We start from the raw sequence: 22,368 nt of genomic DNA on the forward strand, positions 1-22,368 counted from the left end.
CCCACTGGATGGAGCGCCAAGTGCATGTGGAGCTTTGGCAAGGATCATTTAAAAGTCAGCTTCATGTGAAGCAAAGTTAGTCCTAAAGCAGAGTGAGTACAAAACCACAAAGTCAAGAACAGCTGACTAGCCTGTGCCCAGAACATTCATGTTTCAAAACTAATTTTTTTTTCCTGGCTATAGCAAGGACTATGTACTGCATCTTCTTTGCTGAATTGTTTCTTGCTAATGCTGACAGGTACTAAAAAACTTTGGATAAACAAACCATTCTTTTCACAGCCAGATATTTATGCTGTTTAAACCATTTCCTAACAGCTCTTTATATGGCACAAGGAGAAATCAGACAGACATGAGGGGAGAAATGGAGTTACCTTTGCTGCTTGAGGGGTACAGGCAATGTGCACAGTGCTGGGTTTCACCCCATTTGCCTTGGGCCTTTTAAATAAAGCAAACCTACTTTTCCTTCTCCCTCTATCTCCATTTGGGAGAGACCCATTGTACCTGCCAAAAAGCACAGAAAAAGAACAAAGTCCATCATTCCTGTATTGCTTAGTTTCTCATGACATACGGACCCACAAGAACTTTCAATCTAAGCACCAAGTATTCTCAATTAGTATAGTGTTACTAATTGCAGATTTTCAATTAATCACATTTAAATCCAAGAACTGATTAATACAGTACTGAAACATGTCCACAGGACTACAGCATAGAAAACCCTCAGACTCTTACACACTTACCCCAGTACGATCAATTCACCATATTTGACTGGTGCTTTGGATGGATGATTTTCTTGATCAGGAGAAAACATGAGCTTAGCTAAAGACTTCTCAAACTTCAGGTCGCTGATCAAGAGTTGTGGCACACTTTTTTCATTATTTCCTGTTAAAATAAAACCAAAATTAAGTGTAAGAGAAAATATTCTACTCCAATAACACACACTTGCACACTAATATGATACTGTAGGTACAATATTATGTGTTTTCCATGTCTTGACTTTGCCTGAAATAATTTTTAAAAACACATATATAAAACCACATGAATTAAGGCTGAATTGCCTTGAAGAATTGCAAGATCACAAAAAAAAATGCATTTAGAAAATTTTTAGAAAATTCCACTATGGCCTTAAGACATCCACACTTGTTTTCCTCCATGTCAGTTTTTAGAATAAATGATACATAGCTTCATTTATTATATTTCGTTAAGCTGTTGAGAAATAGAGCCAGATAAGCATTAAAGAAAAAAATACAAACCCACAAAGCAAGACCAACCCATGAGCAAAAGTTTTCATGTGAAGTGTCTAATTCAGAGCTTTCTAAGAAGTTTCTGCATTTGCAGATGGAAGGAAGTTGTATGACAATTTGATAAAAAGCCTGCCATAAAAGTTAATGATATGTATTGTGATTGCTCATGTTTGGCCAGAGCCAGAAGTGATATAAACATCTGTTTGAAGGAGGTTTCCTGAGGGAATTCCATGTAACTCCTAATGGAAACAGTCCTGAAGTGCATTTTTTACTCAGACTTCTGCTTTGAGGAACAGTTCATATTGTATTTTTTACAGCTTCTCATTAGTAGCATTTCCAGACACTTTCGACCTATGCAGCTCATCTCTGACCTTCCTCTAGAGACAGCCTACCAAGCAGAGCACTTGCTTGATAAAGAATAAAGCTGATGAGAGCCTGTTTGAGGCTTTCTTTAACAGAAATAGGAACATTCCCTTGGTCCTTCCAGGTGAGTTTTCATACCAACTCAAAGAGCTGCTAATATTTTTTAACACTGATGGTGACATTCTGCCTTCTGTGCAAATGCACTTTTTGACCCACACAGCACTTTTTAAATCCTGTCATCAACTTTGATCACAACTACAGTGCTGTATCTCCACTTTCTTCTACCTTGACTAGACCATGGCTATTAGCAGAAAAGATGTCATCATGCAGATATTATCTATCCCCATGTTATGTCGCAAGAACAGAGACAAAGATGTGGCAGCGCTTGACAGCCTGTTCACAATTGTTCAGCAGCTGATGCAAAGATCCCTTTACTGACCTTATCTCTCCCAGTCTTTGCTCCTTCACAGAGAAGCTTGGCTTTCAACATGTTTTCTCAAATCTACAAGTTCCTATTCAGCATGCATACGTTGATTGCCATCTGCAATCAGCTCACAGTGTAGGAGATTTCACAGTGCTTGAAACAAGTTAACTGCAGCCCGTCTTTGTGGCTAGCACACACAATATAACCACAACAGCACCCTGACCCACTGGGAGACGAGTGCATTGCACAAACCTGATTTGCTCAGCACTGCTGTGAAGTGTCTGTGTCCCATCTCCAGAACAGTGACACCAAGCTCTCTCTGCTGCCTGGGAAGCAGCGAGCACTTTCACTCAGCAGCTGTCCTGCTCATGCCTCAGGGTACCCATCACTCAGCTGGTGCTGAAAGTGCATTTTGCTGCTCCAGCAGTCTCCCTCTGTCCCACAGGAACAGTGGCACTGGCACTGCTCACTGTTGACTGAGAGAGTCAAGGAATAGAGTTTGCTCAAAGCCCTTCTGGATTGCTGACCCAAGCGCAGCAGTAACTCCCCAGGGATTGTGAGGTTACTCACTGTTGTAGGTTTGGCCTTTAGAATTCTAAAATGAAGACATTAAAGCAAACTTATCCCATGAAAATGTGACCTTAAATGATGTCACAACACAACACATTGAAGTGGAGATTGCCCCCTTTGATAAAGAGAGCCCCACAACATTAACTGTGTTCACAATTTTCATGTCTTTCAGGGCCCTCCTTACCTCCTGGCATCACACCCCACTTTGGAGCAAAGCGCCACACTCAAACCATGTGCCTGTGAACACACCTCAGGGCTGCTTTGCTGACATTGATATCGAACCACACAGATCCTAGTGCTTAATAGTGCTCAGTTCCTCAGACACATTTCCCTTCTGAAGTATTTCTACTTTCTTCATGATTTATCTGTATATAAAAATGTATTTTCTATGAAGTATTTTTACAATCAACTTCAGCATTTCTTGTTTTATTTTAAGATCTTCTTGCATTATACTTGCTTGTACAGGTGTCTTCTGAGAGATCTCATCTTCTCATCTCCTCCCCACATGATTAACCTATTTACTACTTGTATATTGATCTCCTGAACAGCCTCCCCCCTGCAACTCAGTCTTCTTCACATGCAACTAATTTCATCTTGGCCAACACTTGTCCTCTGCCTTCACATTTAAAAACTCACAAGAAATACTGCCATGAAACTACAGCAGTGCCTATAAGGAACCAGCATAGAACTAAGAAACATCATGCCACAATAACCAAAGATTTAAATAGTACAACCCCACATTACAGTGTTAAAGAGCTAATTCTTTCACTTAGAGAAACTGGGAAGGCAAACATTAAAATAACTTAAGCCATTAGTATAAGAACAGGTTTGGTACAGCTTCTCCTCTTTTTCTGTTCATCCAAGGGAATAATTTTAATGGAAAACTAAAAAAAAACTACATGTCTGAGTAAACTTCAAAGCCTCAGGAAAATAACATGTGAACAGTTCAAGGAGACTCTGTGTTACCTGCACAAGTGACCAGAGAACTGTGCAGAAACAATAAAAGGGGGCAGCAGTTCCCAGGGACAGACTTCAGCAATACAAGGAGTTATACAGAAATTCTCAGTACAAGGAAAGATGTCCCACATCTATTGCTCAGCTCCTCCTTAAAACATTTTCTTTTGCTTTACATTTAAAGAAATCCATTCAAGTTTACTTTGCACGTGATGGAAATCCACTTCTTACTAAAGGAAGGTTTGAGTGTTAGAAATCTAGAGCCATCATTAATAACACAGCCTGCTCATTCCCTTTCAAAAGTCTGGCTGAAATGTTTGAACTTAATTTTTTTTCAAATACATCTCAGAACCTTTATGAACTCCACATAAATTTCACAACTACTACACCCCCAGATTACTTCAACTCAAAGTACATACAAGATTCAGTATTCCTAAAAAAATAATCAGTCCAACATACACACTACTTCTCATCCAGTGTGATTGGCCCAGTGCACTGCACCCAAAGGGAAAATATTTTTGTCCCCAGAAATAACAAAGCCCAATTATATCTTTCCAGTGAGGTCCTGAAGACCAGTCCAAGGGAAATTTCACGTCTGTGAATAAAACTCAAGTGCTGTCCCACTGGAGATGAGTCTAATCTGCCATGGGATAACATCTGAAATAGTGCAGGCTTATGAATCATTTAAAGCTGAGTGAAGAACTTACTTGAAGGAAAACTGTTGAGTAGAAGAAAAGGATCAACCAAAATATATAATGGGCCTTCTCTTGTAGTGTAACCTAACCAGTTTTTATTTCTAGAGTACTACTTTTCTTCAAAAAGTTAGGAAAGGCTAATTAAAAGGACAAATTGGCTCTGAAGGGCCAGTATACAGCTAAGGAATCAACTGTTTGAGCAAAATACACACAAATTACATTTTTGCTGCTTCTTGTTGCAGCATTTCCAGACATCAGGGGAACAGGCTTCATTGGAGAAAGCTCTTAACAACAGACTCTTCTAAACTCATCCAAGAACATTCAATACTGATAAGGAATAAGATGTCAATTACAAGATTCCATCTCACCCAATGTTCTTCCAAAAAATCACAGAACTGGCAGCAGCAAACATTTTGTGTCAAGATCTCTGCTTCTGCTAAAGAGAAGAGACCAAAGCCTGAAAATGCTTATCTTTGCATAGTCCTGCACCATGGACTCGAAAAGACTGAGAGCAAAGCAACTTGCATGGCTAAAGGCAAGCACAACTTTTTGCAGTTAGCCCCAAACCACAATGGGTGCCAGGCAAAATTCTTCAGTGTCAAAAATAGGAAACTGGAACAGGAAGAACTCATGCACAGGTAATATTTTTATTGTCAACACTGGTTCCTCTGGGAGCAACAGAAAGTTCAATGCTCAATACTATCACACGCAACTGTTTTGAAGGACTGGAAAGTGACAACAACTGAACTGAGAAAAGCATTTAAAATTTGTTTGAGTAATGTAAGTCTGGTTCCTGACAAGCCTTCCTGCTCTCTAGTACTCACCAAAGCCACAGAAGGCCAAGACTGCTACAGCTGAGAAAGCAAGGCACAGATTTCTGACTCCATTCCAGTAGAAGGAAAAGTCACTGTAGTCTCTCCTGCCTGATGCAAACACTGGTCCCTGCACCCAGGCTATCCCCTCCCAGACAACACTTCAGAGTAGGTGAGGTTAAGAGCTCCCTTCCCTTGAGCACATCATTTTCCATGGGGGGCAGAGACAGATGAATTTTGGTTGGTTTGGAACTATCAGCTCTAGCTTAACCAGTCATTTGCAGCCATTCAGCTGCCTTTCCTGGTCATGAGACTCACTCACAACCAGCCTTTAGTTGCTTCAGCAAGTCTTCAGATTTTGTTTGCACTAAGGCACAGCACCCTGTGAATTAAATTGGCTATTTTGTAGACCAAGTACAGCTTCTGGAATTGCAGCATCTTAATGGTTAAAATGGGGCGGGGGAGGGGAGAACATAAATTCAATGAGCCCAGGCAGAGATTCATTAAACACTCGGCTGAAAGCTAAAAATACAGGAATAAAAGTCTCTTTGTAATAAATTACCATCATTTTCTAAACACAGAGCCAGCATTATAGGCTGCTAGCAACTGCAGCTAGTGCCAGACTGGCCCTTTTCTAAAATACTGCATAGAAAACCACTTACACAGTATAGAAAGAAGTCCTCTGTCAACGAATAGATTAAAATAAAAATATGCTGATTCAGATGCAAAAAATGGGAACTTCCCCCTCCCTTTTTATAATATTATATTTATATTCTATATCTACATATTTTAAGGTTTGGATTTTTTTTTCTTTTAGAAATAAAGCACAAGACATTTTATCTATTCATGTTTTTATTTTTTTTACTATTTGCAGTTCTGCACTGACTACCCTTACAATTCTCACATACAGCTCTTCCCTGAGCAATTCTGTGCTAAAGCAGAGGGAATGGGGACAAAATGGAATCTAGTCCTTTTGACAGGGATGCAGTGGCAGAACAAGAGGCAACAAACCAGCTACAACACAGAAAATCCTGATTAGCTGTTATGGAAGGGAGAAACCCTCAGCCCACAAAGCCTGTGCAATCTCCATCCTTGAGGATCAGCTGCATGTGGCTCTGAACAGCCTGATCAAAGGCAGTCCAGTCCCATTTTGAGTCCAGGGACTGAACCAGATAACCTTCCAACCCAAATTATTCCAGGAATACAATTAATTTTAAGAAGTCCACACAATTCTATCAAGCAACTGGAATATGCACTTGAAGTGCACTTTTGACCAGCTAGACATAAATTGTAAGTAACTCCATTACCAATGAAACAAGATTTTGTCCTTATCCCTCAAGATTTACACGTTAGCATCTACAGCTTTATTTGGATTTAAAACCCCTACTGCAAACAAACAATTTACATTGAATAGTGTGACAATACCTGAGAATACACAAGTAGGACCTAAGTTTGCCAATATTCACTTACACATTTAAGCTCTTTATCACTCCAGTTTCCACTAGGCAAGTCTCCTGTGACTGCAAGATCAGAAACCGAAATCCTCTCAATACACATAGAGTATTTCAGCACTGCATATTCTCTTCTATGGTTACATCTCACCACTTCAAAGGAAAAAAATCTTGATTTCCAGACTTAAACAACCAGAACACTAAAGTTAAGTCACTGAGAGACACAAACAAGCCGTACAGAATACTAGTCTCTCAAGATGAAGGTATCTGCAAGCATGGAAGGAGGAGGCAATAGGTAATCAGAGAGAAGGGGGGGAAAAAAAAAAAGAAGCAAGCAAAAGCACCAACAAAAAATTACCAAAACCAAACAAACCAAACAAACCCACCCAAACCCAAAATCCCACAGTAATTCCCAGCAGACCGACTGCTTGTTTGAGTATGTGTTCCCACCAAGCCCAGCTTGCCAGGTTTCACGAAAATATCAATAATGTTACTGATCTGCACTGGCACAAGCAACAAAGAATCAGGTCCTTGCATCACTGTTTCTGAAAGCTGAGACAAAGGTTGAGAATCACTTTCTTCTACGTGGTGGGTGAAGAAATGTTCACCACTGGAAAGTTATTCTCCTTTAACTGTTTTTCCTATAAATAGTTTTGCAAGCTTGTATTAAAAGAGTTTTTGCTGAAGTGATCACTGGGTAAAGAGAACATGTGTTTATCTTCCAGTTTTAACTTCTCCCAGTTTTCAATTAAAAACAAGCTCACGTTTCCTTCCCACACACACCTGCAATTTTACCATCATTAGGTTTCAGACTCCACTTTTAAGATTAGCCACATTCTGTGTACAGCTTGCATCCTTCACTACAGATGCACAGGAAAGTTATAGTGATGCATCTGTTAGTGCAATTTAAATGCCTATCACTTTAGATCAATAGCCACACACCACCTTTTTTAGGAAGGAAATTAAATTTTCTTATTTCCAGAAAAGGGAGTTTTTCAGCATCAAAATCCCCAAGAATAAGCCTTGGGAGCATGGAGTATCAGTCCAGCCTTTTGCTTTAGTATGGCTTATTATTTCCTTAGTCTATACTGTACACCTTTTCTTTTGTAACTCAGAATAAGCTTAGGCATCCACTATAGACACACAAGTGTCTTATGATATGAAAGCAAGACAAAAACAAGATATCAAAAACAAGACAATGAGGCCAAGTTCTGAAATGAGCAAGCAGCTGATCCTGCACAGGACATCAAGCACAAACCAATGCAACAGCTATCTATTACTATGCATTGAGAACATCTGTAAAATCTCAATAGAGGAGTTTTTTGTTGTCACAAACAGAATGAAAGCATCTTTTTACCATGGACACCTGCCATTAGTGGGCTGGTCATCCTGGAAATAAGTCATGTGAGTCAGAGCATATACACACACAAAAACCCATTGTCTGTGGACACTCTGAAAGGGGCATTAACTTGATAGACAAGAGAAAATCTACTGCTTTGCTCTAAGGCCACAGCTAATTTTGTCCAGTCTAAGAAACAGCAGCTCTGGTTGAATTGGTGTCTAGCATTCTGCTTGAAGTTCTGTTCCAGCCACAGAGGCAGGTCTGACAAGCTCTCAGCAATTTCAGGAAAGACAGGAACAGCGCCTTGAGGACAAGCAACCTTGCTCAATAAACAAGGGAAGTGTTTTAGAATAGGACTTCTATTATAGGCACCTATATGAAAATCTGTACTTTATGATAGTACTCAAAAATAGCATTCTTCTTCAGAAGACTGAAAAAACCCATCTAAGCACAGGGTTCTGATTTCAGTCAGACCTCTGCTAACTTCAGTTCCCTTATTCTGAACTACCATTGATGACATGAGAATGTGGCTGAGTCTATTAAAACTGGAAGCTTTATGTAATCAATAATGATCCACTCCAACAGAATGACAAAAATCAATTCTGAAAATATTCCCTTGGAAAAAGAAATAGTCCCGAATTTTTTTGCCGTTATGAAAAGTAACAGCTGATCCTCCCCTGAGGAAACCACGATAACCTCCTACGGGTTATAAATGATGTAATTCAGACTGCGTGTGGGAAGCCAAAAACATTTGTCTTTTAGCACAAGGTGTCTATTTTAAAGCTGTCACTGCAACATTATCTGTATCCTTAATTAGCTGAGAAAGTTCTCCAGCAGTTAAGCTGCTCCATGTACACGCAGCCTGGCCCCCCCTGCCCCTTTCAGGTGCAGCGGTGACCACGCGCGGAGCCTCGGTCCCACCACAGCTCGTCCCTGCTCCATCACTGAACCACCTGCCAGAACTACCTTACTCACACAAGCTGCTTCACAAGATTCATTTGCAGCTTGCACTTTGCCTGTTAGCATAAACTAGGCTAAAAAGTTTTTATTTTCTTTTAATTTCATTCAGATTATCAAATGAAGTTTATTTGTAATCTGTAACCCGTACGAAAAAGCCATAAAATAATACTACATAGAGGCATGCTGGGAGAACATCAGGTGCTCATTAGCCACAGCATACCTGTTTGTATCTTCAGAGAGTGCCTTGCAAAAATACAAACAGAAAAGAAAAAAACTTCACACAATACTAGTACAGAAGCATAGTTCTGCTGCAGAGAACTCTACAGTTGGAAACCTTTAACATTATCCTTCTCCACTGCTTCAGACTAATTACACAGTATTACCTTAAGAAAAAAAAAGTTACAGAGACTAGTTACAGTATTACCTTAAGAAAAAAAAAAGGCAGTTCCAACTTTCACTTAAAGTCAGCTGCAAGAGTAAAACTTCCTAAAAGTTTAGGCCAAAGCAGGGGCATCTTATTCTTACACAAAGCAATAGAGCTTTTCAAGTCCAGAAAAATCTACTGTCTGATGCACCTGTACAGGAAAATATGGCTGAGGAGCCTGGGCTTGCAAAAAACCACAATGACTTCTTGTTCTACATGCCCAAACATTACAGTTTTGCTTTTTATGAGCCTCTGACTTCTTGATAAGGCAGCTCATGTACCAAAGTATCTGCTAAATAGCTGTTTGTATTACACTAAAGCCTTTTCACATAGCATCTAAATCATCTTACAAAAATAGGAGCTACAGTTACAATTAAAGCCTTTTTCTCGGTTTAGACAACAGAAATATTCAAGAGCTCCATGAGAAATTGCCTTTGGTACAATTTTGTTAGGTAATGGCAGTTTTAAGGCACCTTGCTCTACACCCTAAAAATGAGAAGTGACTGACATTTCTTATGATTAAACAACACTTACTATGCAGTGCACTTTGAATGTCTCTGCCTCTTTGAGGTGGAAGGGGAGCCTGCAGACACACTGCTTGCCCTCAGATTTCCTTTCCACTGCATCACTGAAAACCACTGCAACTGAGGAGACTTTTAGAAGAGAGACTGAAACAATACCACATTAGAAGGGAAAAGTGACAGCATGCAGAGCACTTACCAGGATATTTGTGTCCTTGCAGTATTCCTACACAGTGGAGAAGAAAAAACCCAACCCTCCGATCTTGTTTAAAATCAGCTGAAATCCACCAACTCCTTTAAAGCCCCAGCAACTGCCAGACTGAGTGACTGCTCTGTGTGCTTTTACTTCAGCCGTGGGAAGCACCTCCTGCCTCAAGAGGGGCCGGCTCTGCCTTGCGTAAGCTGGGTAAACAGCACGGCACCACACAGCATTGGCTGGAGGCAGAACCAGCATCCTGCTCCTGCTCCACCAATTCATCCATCCCTGGCCCCAAAAAGGAAAAGAGGAAGCAGAGGGTGTGTTGAGAACAATACTGCAGCCCAATTGCCTGGCAGCTCTGCGGATGAGGTTCTCAGAGAAAAACTGATTTATTTCCTTCTCTTACATAACTGTACCCATGCATGCTATACCTTTTTTTTTTTTTTTTAGCCATAATTTATTAGCCCAGCTAGCATTCCTCACCTCCCACACAAAGAGTAATTTCTTAATACACTGAGAATTGTACCAGCAGAAACTGTTCAGGCATTGCTATCTCTGTTTTCACTAATACTGTAGGACTGGACACATGACACATCTGCAGATGCCACCTGTGTGTGCTGGACTGCCACAGCCAATGATTCTAAAACAGCTCAGTCCTGTAGGATGCACATTTAGAAAGGCAAATCTGCATGTGCCAGACCAGGTTATGAGCTCATTTCACATTCCACCAACACCAAAATCACTGCATCAAGCCAGTGGGTGGGATAATTTAAATGTCTGAGCCATAAAGTGGTGATCAAGTCACCACAGCTTCCAAGTTACCTCGTGGAATTGATCATGCAAATGCTGTGAGGCTGCTGCAATCATGGTATGACACAGCAGCTTAACCTTTACATCAAGTTTTATATCACAGCTGTAGTGGGTGAAGAAGGGGTAGATGGTTACCCTGGCTCAAGCAATGTAGATAGAGCCTGACATTTCACATCTCCATGTTGTACATGCGACTTTTGCTGCTCCTGTTTCTGCTGCTCCCTCCTTGGCTTGTGACCTCAATCTTTTAAACACAATTTTATGGACTGATCTGTCAATGTTTCAAAGTTGGTTTATCTGCTCTGTTATTTTTTAAACAGACCTGTTCCCCAATTCACCTTACAGTATAGCCACTGGGTAACACTCAAACCTAAGAACCATCAAAACAGTTTTTCTGTTCATAATGCCATAACACAACATAAGTTGCAGCTCCACAGAAGTCTGCTTTATGGCTGAGAACAAGGTGAATGCATCTGTGTTTTCTCTCTTCTCAACCTGTACTCCACAGCAAACTTTTCCCTAAGTAATACAATACAGCTGTCCTGTTACAGGATCTTGTCACCTACCCAAAAATTTAGCTGTAGAATACCTTGTCATAGCTTATTCTGGATAATAAAACTATACATGGGCTCAAAGATGCTTTTTTCCCTCGTACCATAGATTATTAAGTACAAAGATACCAACTTGCTCCACAGAAGTGCTTGAACCACAGCTGCTGAACACTGGAAAGTGCCTGGAGAAACACTGATGTACAGGTGTTCCCTCATTTCCACCCTTCTGGCTCACAAAAAAACACAGGACTGAACTCTGCTCTGAAATGCTATGGTCATTATCACAGCTATCAGATTACTAAACTGGCAAGGGGCTAAAGGAAAAACCAAAACCACACACAAATCTCCAACTATTTCAACCCAAATAATTTTGCTTATCTGTTTGTGTATTTATTCTGTAATCCCATCATACCAATGCAAATGAAGGGATAGGGGCCTTCTGCATCCATCTCAACAGAAACACCAGAGACTCATCAAGCCTGATCTTGAGATTTAGGTTCTAAGGGACTCCCCTTTCCTGCCAAAAATCAACAGCATCAGGCCACTGGCATACAATCCCAGCTTTTTCAGTGGTAATGCGTAGATCCTTAAAATGGCAATTTTTACTGGGGTGGAGGAGTCACACCACCCCACCTCCCCCATCATTTTTAAGTATTTACTGTTTTGTCCCAGCCTATACAAAGTTGGCAGCTTGAACGCTGTTTTAATCAGGGCTAAGGGTTGCTTTTGTGATTTGGTTTTAAAAGGGAAAAAAAAAAAAAGAAAAGCACATCAGGACTGCATTAGTATCACTTAACACACAGATATGGCACCAAGAGTACAAAAGGTGCTCTGTATTCAGGTATTTAACCACAGTGATTAGTTACATTTGTATGACCACTTCTAAGCTGCATTAATTTTCTCACACAAGTTGTAAAACTGGAGTTGTACCGTTTCAGAACATCCTGAAAAGCAGAGCTTGTAGACTAATTTGCTTCTAGAACTCCTTTATTCCCAGACATTCTTTATTTTTCAGATGCAGAGCTGTTCAGCATTCTGGCTAATAAGCTTGTAGATAACTTTATGCTGCAGCCACCTAAGAAGCAGCTGCAGGTGGATTTGCTTTCTACCACCCCAACCAGCCTCCTGCAGAAAACAATCCTTACTTGCCTTCATATTAGTGACCCTCTCGAGCAATCAAGCAACACCACACAATGTCCTTTTTATAGCTAATCATGCCCCATACTAATCCAGGTTTTTTGAGGGTTTATTTTGCCCCTAGGCACACTTCTATGTGGCTGCCTCTGTGTCTCACCCAGCAGAGTTTGAACCACTTTGTCTCCCTGCCTGTGTTTACTCACAGCCATGCTCTACTCAGCTGTTCTTGTGTCAGCACTGCCCCTCACTTTTACGGTAAGGAGGCTTTAATGATTTTCACAGAATCACAAGAACTACACCATGCCTTGAGGACTGGAATGAAATGCCTCCAGCATGCAGTCGGTGGGCGAACTAGCTGATTTCTCCTGGAGTACATATACCATGCCAGACTAAAACAATGCAATCTGTAGCCCAAGATATCACTGCTAATTTTATGAAGTGATGCTGAACTGCAGGGGAGGTTCCTTCTTTGAAGTTGAAAGAAATAAAGAGCTCTATCGTCATGTTCTTCTATCTGACTCACAAACAGATGCTGTACAGTTTGATACAATTACGTGATTTCACATGACATCCACCATGAGCTCTGGAGAGGAAAATGCATTTCTAGCTGCTCCAGCTAAAAAGAGCTTAACAGCCTTACACACAGGGGCAATGGGCAACACCATGGCCTCTAGCGTCCAGACAGGCAAGAAACCTGAATGGCAAACCCTTCATGCTGGAGGTAACCTTATCAGTATATTACTGCCTTTCAAGACTGACATTCTAAACAACCTGTTGATAATTTTATTCAATGAAACAGGCAAGGAGTGGACTAAAAACCCCACGCAGCATAAGAGCTTGAAATTACTGCACATAGGCTATATTAAAGCAGAGACTGAAGGAAAGGAAACACTGAGAAAAGGGAGCAACACAGCTGGTGGAAGACCAGGCCATGGAATGATCCCACAGGGGAGGTATATTTGTACACTCAATGCTGAATGTTGAACATACACTATACACAACCCGAACTCAGTTTCTCATGAAGTCAGGGGCTGAATTCTGACCAAAGCTAATGATACCCAAATAAGAAAAATATTTCATGTATTCTAAGGCATCAGCACTGTTAGGGGGTTCCCAGAAGCCTAATCTCAGGTGCATGAGGGAAGAAGAAAGAAGGGAAGATTACTGACTTACCAGCCTCATTAATCTTTTATTGTGTTACGTCACATGTAATCTCTGTGCAAGGAGTTCCCATGTCATGCTGCTAATAAAAAGTCATACTACAGTGTTTTAAAGAGATTATAGAGGGGGGGGACCAGCCTGAAGCCAAGAACATGCTATTTAGAGTATACAATAGAAATGCTAATCAAATAATCTGCAGGAAGAGGAGAAGGGAAGGAAATGACCTAATCCCCTGCACTACTGTGTGGTGGCTTATAGCAAGCAGTAAGAAAGTTCTTACAAGGGCCAAGAAAACAAAGGTCCATTGTTATAGCTACAGCCTCCAGATAACCCTTTTCTGCATCTCAAGTTTCTGTGACATGAAGGGTAGATGGTACTTTATGAACTCTTCTACACTGACCACTTCTGGAAGGGGTAGGAGAGATTAATTAGAATTGCAGGACAGCTGAGTAAAAGATCTAAATAGAATCTTGAATTCTTAAGGCACAACAAAGTCTCCTTCAAACAGATTTGCCAGCTCTAAAACACTGCTCATCCAGCCATGGTGAACCTTAAGCAGCTGTGGAGCAATTTGTGATGGAAGTAGCCTAGTTATAGAGTGGCAACAAGTCATCACACTGCACAGAGGCATTTCCCATCACAGGAGTCACACTTGGCCATCAGACAAACCTAATGAGCATTTCTTATGAAGTCCTGCTCCACCCTTACATCTCTGTGAGCCTGTTCCTCAACTGCAGCAGGGAAGTCCTCCACAAGAGAAATGGGTCCCAATGAGCAATTCAACACAGCAACTGTTGCCCAAGTAAGATATTTGGGGATTAAGCTGCTCTTTAAGCATTGTTGTGGTTTAACCAACCCCAGCCACCAAGTGCCATGCAGATTGCTCACACCTTACCTGGCTGGTGTTAAAGGCAGGAGAGTCAGGGAAAAAAAAGTAAAACACTCAGATTGCAATAACAACAAATAAGTCCTTGAAATAAAATAAAAACATATTAAGGAAAAGGGAGACGATATAAAAGAGAAAGAAAGGAAACCCAAGAAAGTGATGCACAGTTGCTCACCACCCCACTGACTGATGCACAGATCATCCATGAGCAGCAGCCAGCCCCTCTCAGCCAACTCTCCCAGTTTATAACACTGGGCATGATGTCCACTATGGAAAACCCTTTGGCCAGTTTGGGTCACCTGTCTTGGCCATGCTCCCTCCCAGCTTCTTGTGCAGCACCTGGCTGGCAGAACACAGAACCCTGTAAATCCTTGATTCAGAGCAAGCACTGCTCAGCAAAACATCAGTGCATTAAAACTATTCTCATCCTAAACACAAAGCACAGCACTGTACCAGCTGCTGTGAAAATTAACTCTATCCCAGCTGAAACCAGGACAGATGGTTCTTCACCTGGCTTCAAGTACCACCTGAAGCATCAGATGTGCTGAATTCCTAAAAATTCAAGACTGCCAGAATGATAGGCAAAGCCTAATTCTGAAGAAAGCACATTTGTTTCCAGAAAGGTCAAACTGATGCAAGTCATCTGCCAAGTCACAGCCACACAGATGCAGCTGCACCAGGCTTCTTTCCAAGACAGTAAACTTTAATTTCCGAGGTACCTGGCAAAAGCTACTGTAAAAGATTTCTTTTTAAGTTCTCTAGGATCATTTCTGGTTGAATTAATCTTAGCTATGCATAAGCACTTCCTTAAAATTGTTTTAGATGTTGTTCAGCAAACTTTCAGCATCAGAAGACAGATTCACTGAGCTTCAGGTATTATGGTTTCCCCTAAATACAAAAAGGGAGGCCAAATTTGAATTCATTTCCAAGACATCATTTTTGTACTTGCAAAGTCTTTAAGGTTATAGCAGAACTTGCATTACCTGAAATTTTTCATTCCCACAAAGCCAGATCACTTGACCATGGACTTGTACAGAGAATTCTAAGATAGTTGTTAGAAGTAGTAACACTTTCTGTTCTGGAAAACATCTTTATCTCAGTGATGAAAAATATTTCATGTCAGATTATTCATTCAGATTAGCAAAAAAGATAGGAAAAGTATTCAGTTATAGGTATTCAGCTATAACTGGCTATCTCCCCACACTCACATTCTAGAGAAAAATTATGTTAAGAGGGACAAAGTTTAAAAACTACTCAGTGCAGTTTCTTCCACATCACACAAATGGATCTCTTACAAGAAGGCAAATATATTACCTGCAAAGAGATCATGAAGCAAAAAGTCATATCTATCCAACTGCCCTCTCCTTTATCCTAAATTCCCAACCACACTTACTAAACTCTTGACACTCACCATTTTGACTGTAGTCCCTGGTAAAAAAAGGGCTGGATAACTTCAAAACAGCTCCCCTCACTTCTGCACGACAGCATCCCAAGTCCACAGTTCATACCTGAATATTTTGCAAATCACTGCTATTAAACAGCCATCCTACTATATTCTTCCCCCTCACTTCAAACCTTAGACAGTCTTTACACAAGGTACGAAACTTGGTCCTTTCTGAACACATCACCTCCAACACTTGCACATGAAAGCACATGACCTCTGTTCCTCTGAGAGCTGTAGAGGGCTGCCTGCTCATTGCAAGCCAAGGGTCAGCTTTGCACAGGGGCTGCTGGAGCTGTCACAGCCCTGCACCAACACACAGGGTTCAGCACCTCTGCCTCCTGTACTTCTGACTGTCAAGGACATCCTTCTAGGAATAAATACTGGTTTATGAGCTCAGGTACAGAACAAATGTTACTTTAGGCAGTACCCAAGAGAATAAGAATTGATTACTTGTCACATGCAATAGGTTTCTAATAGAGGAATAATGAAATATGTCTTGATACATTAAAAGCTGCCCCTTAAAAACTAAGGTGAACCAACTTTTTATGCTAATGCAACTTGCATTTAGACATAAACACAAAACTAACTTTTTGCACACTTGAGTTCTCATGTGCATCACCTCCTACAGCCAGAAATTCAAACAATACAGGTCCAATACATTCTGGTGTTGGACGCCCTGCCTGTTCACAGTTTGTTACTGCTCAGTGAAAAAAAAATCCCATGCCAGTTGATCAGGTCTTTTTCTTTCCTTTCTAATCTCACAGGCAATGCATGATTTAGCATATACAGGCACAATACTTTACTTCCTACACTTCTAATCCAATTTGGTTAAGAGGTTTATTGCTTATAAAAATAAACAGGCAGTTGCACTTCAGGCAGGCACTAACACCTAACAAAAAAAAGGTCACTCCCAAATAGTAGCAGTTCAGTGCTAGAGATGCCATCCCTAAATTCTACTCCATGGCAGAGACAGAAATAATACAGTTACTTCTTTAGAGTACAAGGGAGAATTGGTAGCAACTCTTGGCTCCTGTCACTTGCAATGTTTGGTATTAATGTGCCAAATATATTCCCAGCAAAAAAAGCCCAGGAGAGAATACTTCAACCATGGAGATGTACAATTTCTATAGGGACCCAAAGGACTTTGGTCTGATCCTATGGTCAGGTTTTAATTAACAGCTAAGGAAATCATTATGTTTCATATTTGATTTACAGTTGCAGGTTTTCAAGGTTATCACTAGTTTCAAATTTTCAATGTTCTATGTCCAAAGAAAAAGGTTACTTTTACAAAGGGAAGGTATCTAGCTCAATATGGGAACCTTGAGTTAGTACAGCCTTCAGTGACAACTGGAAGAAGAAATTTTCCCAAGAGTGTGGGCCATAAATGATAAGCAAAGGCCTTTTGGTACTAAGAGAGTGGTCTGTTTGTTTTCAAAAGAGCCAGCATTTGAAATCTGTATTGCTTCTTGTCTGCTCAGCTTATGTCAGACAGAATTCAGCAGATGAAGACAAAAGTAATTTTAGGTTGGTCAAGTACAGGGATAGTGACAGGCACTGTGGCAGAACATTTTTCCAGCAACTGCCAAAGTGATGCACCCATTGTGAGGCAGTGTTAGAAAGTTCAGCTGGAGTTTCATGGACTGCCCTGGCATTTTCAATGATGCTATGCCACATCGCAAACTCTAGTGCAATTACATCAGCAAGGCAGCACTTTGACTCTGTAATCCTACCAGCAAAGAAAGTGTTCCTGAAGACAAAAAATGTTCTTCCTTGATCCAAAAGAATTCCACAGCAGAATTCTGTGGGAATATAAACCTTCAAAATTTGGCCTAGAAACTAAGACTCTTAAAACTGAGGTTTGAAAACACAGGTTCAGCATATTTCTCATCAACTAGTGACAGTTTATTTGACATAAAATGTTCAAGCAAAACAGCTGAACAATTTATTCTAAAAAGAAAAACAAAACAAACCACCCCAAAACACTAAACAAAAACCCATGCTTAAAGCTCTATGTTGGTCAGGACTCTGGCTTTCTGGACTTACCAGCTCATATTTCAAAGCTACCTGGACACTCCTCCAAAGCACAAAAAAAAAGGTTGAACAGTTAAAGATGGAGCTAGATTTGAACTAACACAAGCATGAAATCAAATCTATTTCTTTCTCTTTCAGGCATTTTTCTGACATGCACAAGTATCTTCACAATTGCAAACTCACTTCTAGTAATGACCTCTGCTCTGCACTTTGTACCTGTATGCCTTGAGAGGCAGGCTTTGTGCAAAGAATTACTTGTTTTCTCTCAAAGAAGAATTTTTCCATTCAGGAAATAAGAAACATTGTTGGGCAAATACCCTGAAAAGTGCATACAGCCACAGAAACCAGCTGTTCTGACAGCACCACAACCAAGTGATTTTTGAACAGTACCAGACAATTCAGAACACAGCAGTACTTTAAAGAGTTTGGAAATAAATTTCACATGATTTACAGCACCACTTATTTATTAACCACATTGACTGGTTAATATAGCACAGATTTCTTCCTTTCTGAACCTTGGGAAAGATTAAGAGAAGCCTCCACTTTAACCCATACACTGCTTGTGTGGGTGTCTTCCACAGAAACCTTAGGCCCTGTTTTTCTAGCACAGAAAGTTAACAGCAGCAGTCTAGTCTGGAGGAGCCATTTCACTTCCCCTTTCATTCAGCCATTCAGTGCAAGATTCTTTCCAAGAAATCTGGCTCCTCAGAAGTGATCTTTGCAAGCTTTTCAGGGCAGATTGGCTCTGCCTGGACTGGATACTGTTTGTGAACATTGTTTCAAATTGCTAGTAGCTACTCACAGCTCGGAGGTGGTGCCTCGTTCACACCTATCCATAGAGGTTTGTAGAAACTTCGCTGTTTGTCATCTGTTACTGTTGTGCTCAGGGATGCCTCCTGGCATCCCTTCGGAGAGCAGAAGGCTCAGAGGTACTGAACTGCCATGGGCAACCTTAACACAAGTTCAGAAGGCACCACCCAGATTCATCAGAGATGGCTAATACATTCAAGTTTCTGGACCAATGCCAATTCAAAGTAAAACAAAACAACCAAAAACCTCTCACACATTTAAGGAATATCATCTATGTAATTAACTATTCAACAGAAATACTAAAAAACCTAAAGAACTTCAAATATGGCAAAGTCATTGGAGCCAATTCAACCCTAGACACTCAGCATGACTTTATGAAGTGATCCTCAGGCTGATCATCAGAGCTGCCTTTAGCACTCACCCTGTGTTGCCTCGATGCAACTTAGTGGAAGAACAAATTTTCAAGCATGCTCAGTCTCACTCCACCAACATCAACCCCAGCTGTAGAACAGATATTCTCTAAACATCAAGGAAAGAAAACACTTTTTCTGGCTTAGCAGCCACTGCTGTACCTCAACTTTTTAAAACACTGAAGTCATTCTGTACTTTTAGCATTTCACTTATGGAAGTGTGTGGATTAAATGTCCCCAAAATAAACCTTGAACCATACAAATAACTAGAGCACTGTCAGAAGCCTGCTCTCTTCAATTTTATAATAGTTTTCCTTGTGAGCAAACACGACTGCTAGGACAAAAAGATGCAAGGTCAGCCACTCTGACATGTTATCAACACTACACAATGTTACAAAACCAACATGAGGAATATATCAGCTCCAATAATTTTATTAGTTTCTGAGGTGAAGTATTTTTATTTTAGTAATCACTTCCAAGCTGAGGCTTTTTTCCTTGTTAGAAGAGAGGAACTTAATTTAAATTGCAGAAAATTTTTTAAAACCCCCAAACCAATAAAAACAGGTAAGCACAAAAAAACTATTTTCTATAAAAGTCTTCACTTTAAAACCAATTTGTGGCCTAAGCTTAAAATCTAACATTAGAGTAGCTCTCTCATATCAGAAATAAGATACATTTTTTCATTTACTCTAAAGAGTGATGTAAATATTACTGGCAAAATGCAGATATGTAGCTGTTGACACAAAGTTTCAGCTCTGAAACTTGCCCAACAAGAACTGTGAGTTAGAGCTTGGTGCCCATGGAGCAAAGCACCACTTTTGGGAACAGCTGCACATTCCCATTTTGTGACAGAGACCTGAATTTTATTGCCTCTGCTATTAAAACTCACAACTAAGCATCCTCACATTTGCTGTACTAGGATTTGCCAAAGCTCAGCTGCAGGACTAACTCTGTTTTACTTGTTCTAGGTTTTTCTTTTTAAAAAGAGGACTGAGCCTACCATGAAGGGGTTTAAGTTTAGGAATGACTGGATTTCTTTTCACAGCTGGTCCTGTCTCTTCCAGTCATCCTCCCTCACCCAGCAATATGAAAACTCTCACATGTTGCTTACTAATTATTTTTATTAATACATTTAAATAAATGTCTTTGTTTCCCAAAGAGAGAGCATGGTGCTTATGCCTTAACTTTTACTATACAAGTCTACCTAGACCATAACAATGGTATAAGAAAAAGAAAGGCTGCAATTCACCCCCAAAACAATACCGCTGTGATTGTGTACACTGAAGCAGCAAGATTTATCTTTACTGGCAAAAAAAAAAGGTCCAGAATACAAAAGTTAAGCAGAGATAACAGAAGGCCTAACACAAAGGGGCATTGAAATATCATAGTCAAAACTCCCAGAGAAGTGGCAGCCAACTGAAATTAAAGATCATAAGAAAAGCTTTCTTGTTAACTGAAAGCAACATGAAATCTCTGATTGACCACAAATGCACAGAGAAATCTAAACCAGCTCCAGCATACAGAAGACCAAATCCTCTGACAGAACTTCAGCCTTTCAGGTAAATGCCTGCAAACTCAACATGCTGCAAAGATGGTTTTTACTGTCACAAATGAAGATTCTCTAATTAAATTTTGAAAAGTAAAAATACTTGCAGCCTGTAAGTTTAGCCCAGATTGGAATTCTGCAATAAGATACTCTTCCTTTAGTGTCTTTTTAAAGCAGGCCAAAGCCATTAGTTAAAAGGATAATCTAAATAAAGCCATTGTTAAAAAAATAAAACTACATCATGCCATGGCTGGAACAGCTAAGGTACTGGTCAGCAAGGAAGGATCATTGCCTGTCATAGCAACAGACTTAGTTCTCTCTCTCTTCTTATTACTATATTAAACCTTCCCAACGTTTCACAAAAATAAAACTGAGATTTGTACCTCATCTGATTAGCAGATGATCAATTGTACTGACTGACTTTGTTTCTAAGTATACTGTTTCAAAAAAAAAAACCCCAAAAAAACCCTAGAAAAGGCATGCTAAGTAAGGAAAAGAAATTAAGAAATTGAAGCCCCTATTTTGTTTTCCATCATCTACCAGGTCACTTCACCAAACCTGACACTTAGGCCCAGTTATGCAGCTAAGTAAGGATTCAGCTGCACTGAAGGCAACTGCAGTCAGCAGCATAAGCAAGATCACTATCAGCCTACCTATGCAAGACTGTGCTAGAGCAGATCTTGGCTGCACATGTAATTTAATTCACCACTCTGATTCTGGATAAGCCCCAGACCTTCAAAATAATTACAGTGCCGTCAGAGACAATGTTCTCTGTCAGGTGCAGTATTTAAGTTGTGCACTGCTTCTCTCAAGAGATGAAGCACATAAATGCCAGGTACTCTCCAGCTTCTGAAGCCACCAACTGCAACACTGTTTCACAGCTCTTCCTAGAGTTTTTCCAAATGTTTTTAGCCTATGTACAAGTACCTGAACACAGCAAGTCCTCTCTGACCACCATATTTCATTAGACAGAAACTTCTTCCTAATGCACTTTCCAAGGAGACTCTCAAGTTTATAAAACAAAGCTGTAACACCTACATTACTTTTAAAGGTCTAGACCATACTGCACTATCTCTTGAGGTTCCCCTTGAAGCATACTGACAGAGTTAAGGCATTTTGGACTAAGAACTCACAACAGAAACTTGACAGAAAATCAAGAGGCACAGTGAAATACAGGGCTGATCAGAAACTAAAATAAATATGCAGCATGAATTCAAATCAGCAAACTCATGTTGAATAATGAAGTGGTATTTCCCATACCTAAAATGTTTCAGGCTGTTAACCACCAATACTGACTGCTCATAACCAGTTTCAGGACTTTGGCAGTTGAAACTGAAATAGCAGCCATTGAAGTACTGATAGCTTTGATCATGAAAAACATTATTATGATTAGCATCTCATGCCTATTTGCTCCAATCCCCTGAGATGTAAAATAAAACTATAAACGTTTTCAAAGTTATGTGCCAAAAGTCCTCTTACTATTAATCACAGCCTTTGTACTCTCAATTTCACTAACATTAACTCCACTTGCAAACTGGTCTAAGCAAGGAAAAGTTGATGTTCTCACAACACATTACTACTTTGGTTCAAGCAATACTGAAAGAAGGCAGCAGCTGCTGTCCTCAA

The 22,368-nt window shown here is 40.2% G+C and overlaps 1 protein-coding gene across 3 annotated transcripts in view; it reads right to left on the reverse strand.

The window, feature by feature from the left end:
* Positions 1 to 22,368, reverse strand: part of PELI1 (pellino E3 ubiquitin protein ligase 1) — a 43,756-nt gene that overhangs the window by 7,666 nt on the left and 13,722 nt on the right. For 2 of the 3 annotated variants that reach the window (XM_054290481.1, XM_054290477.1), the window contains exons 2-3: positions 738 to 879; positions 372 to 501 (exon numbers count right to left, since the gene is read on the reverse strand). In XM_054290481.1, the coding sequence (XP_054146456.1) occupies positions 372 to 501; positions 738 to 808 (201 nt within the window). In that variant the 5' untranslated portion in view covers positions 809 to 879. Of the gene's footprint in view, positions 1 to 371; positions 502 to 737; positions 880 to 9,956; positions 10,115 to 22,368 lie in introns of those variants that run through there. The other variant, XM_054290480.1, reaches the window with a different exon arrangement.

Source organism: Melozone crissalis, unplaced genomic scaffold (genome assembly GCF_028551555.1).
Source record: "Melozone crissalis strain CALT ecotype California unplaced genomic scaffold, PUWL_Pcris_2 ptg000081l_1, whole genome shotgun sequence".
Taxonomy (NCBI): domain Eukaryota; kingdom Metazoa; phylum Chordata; class Aves; order Passeriformes; family Passerellidae; genus Melozone; species Melozone crissalis.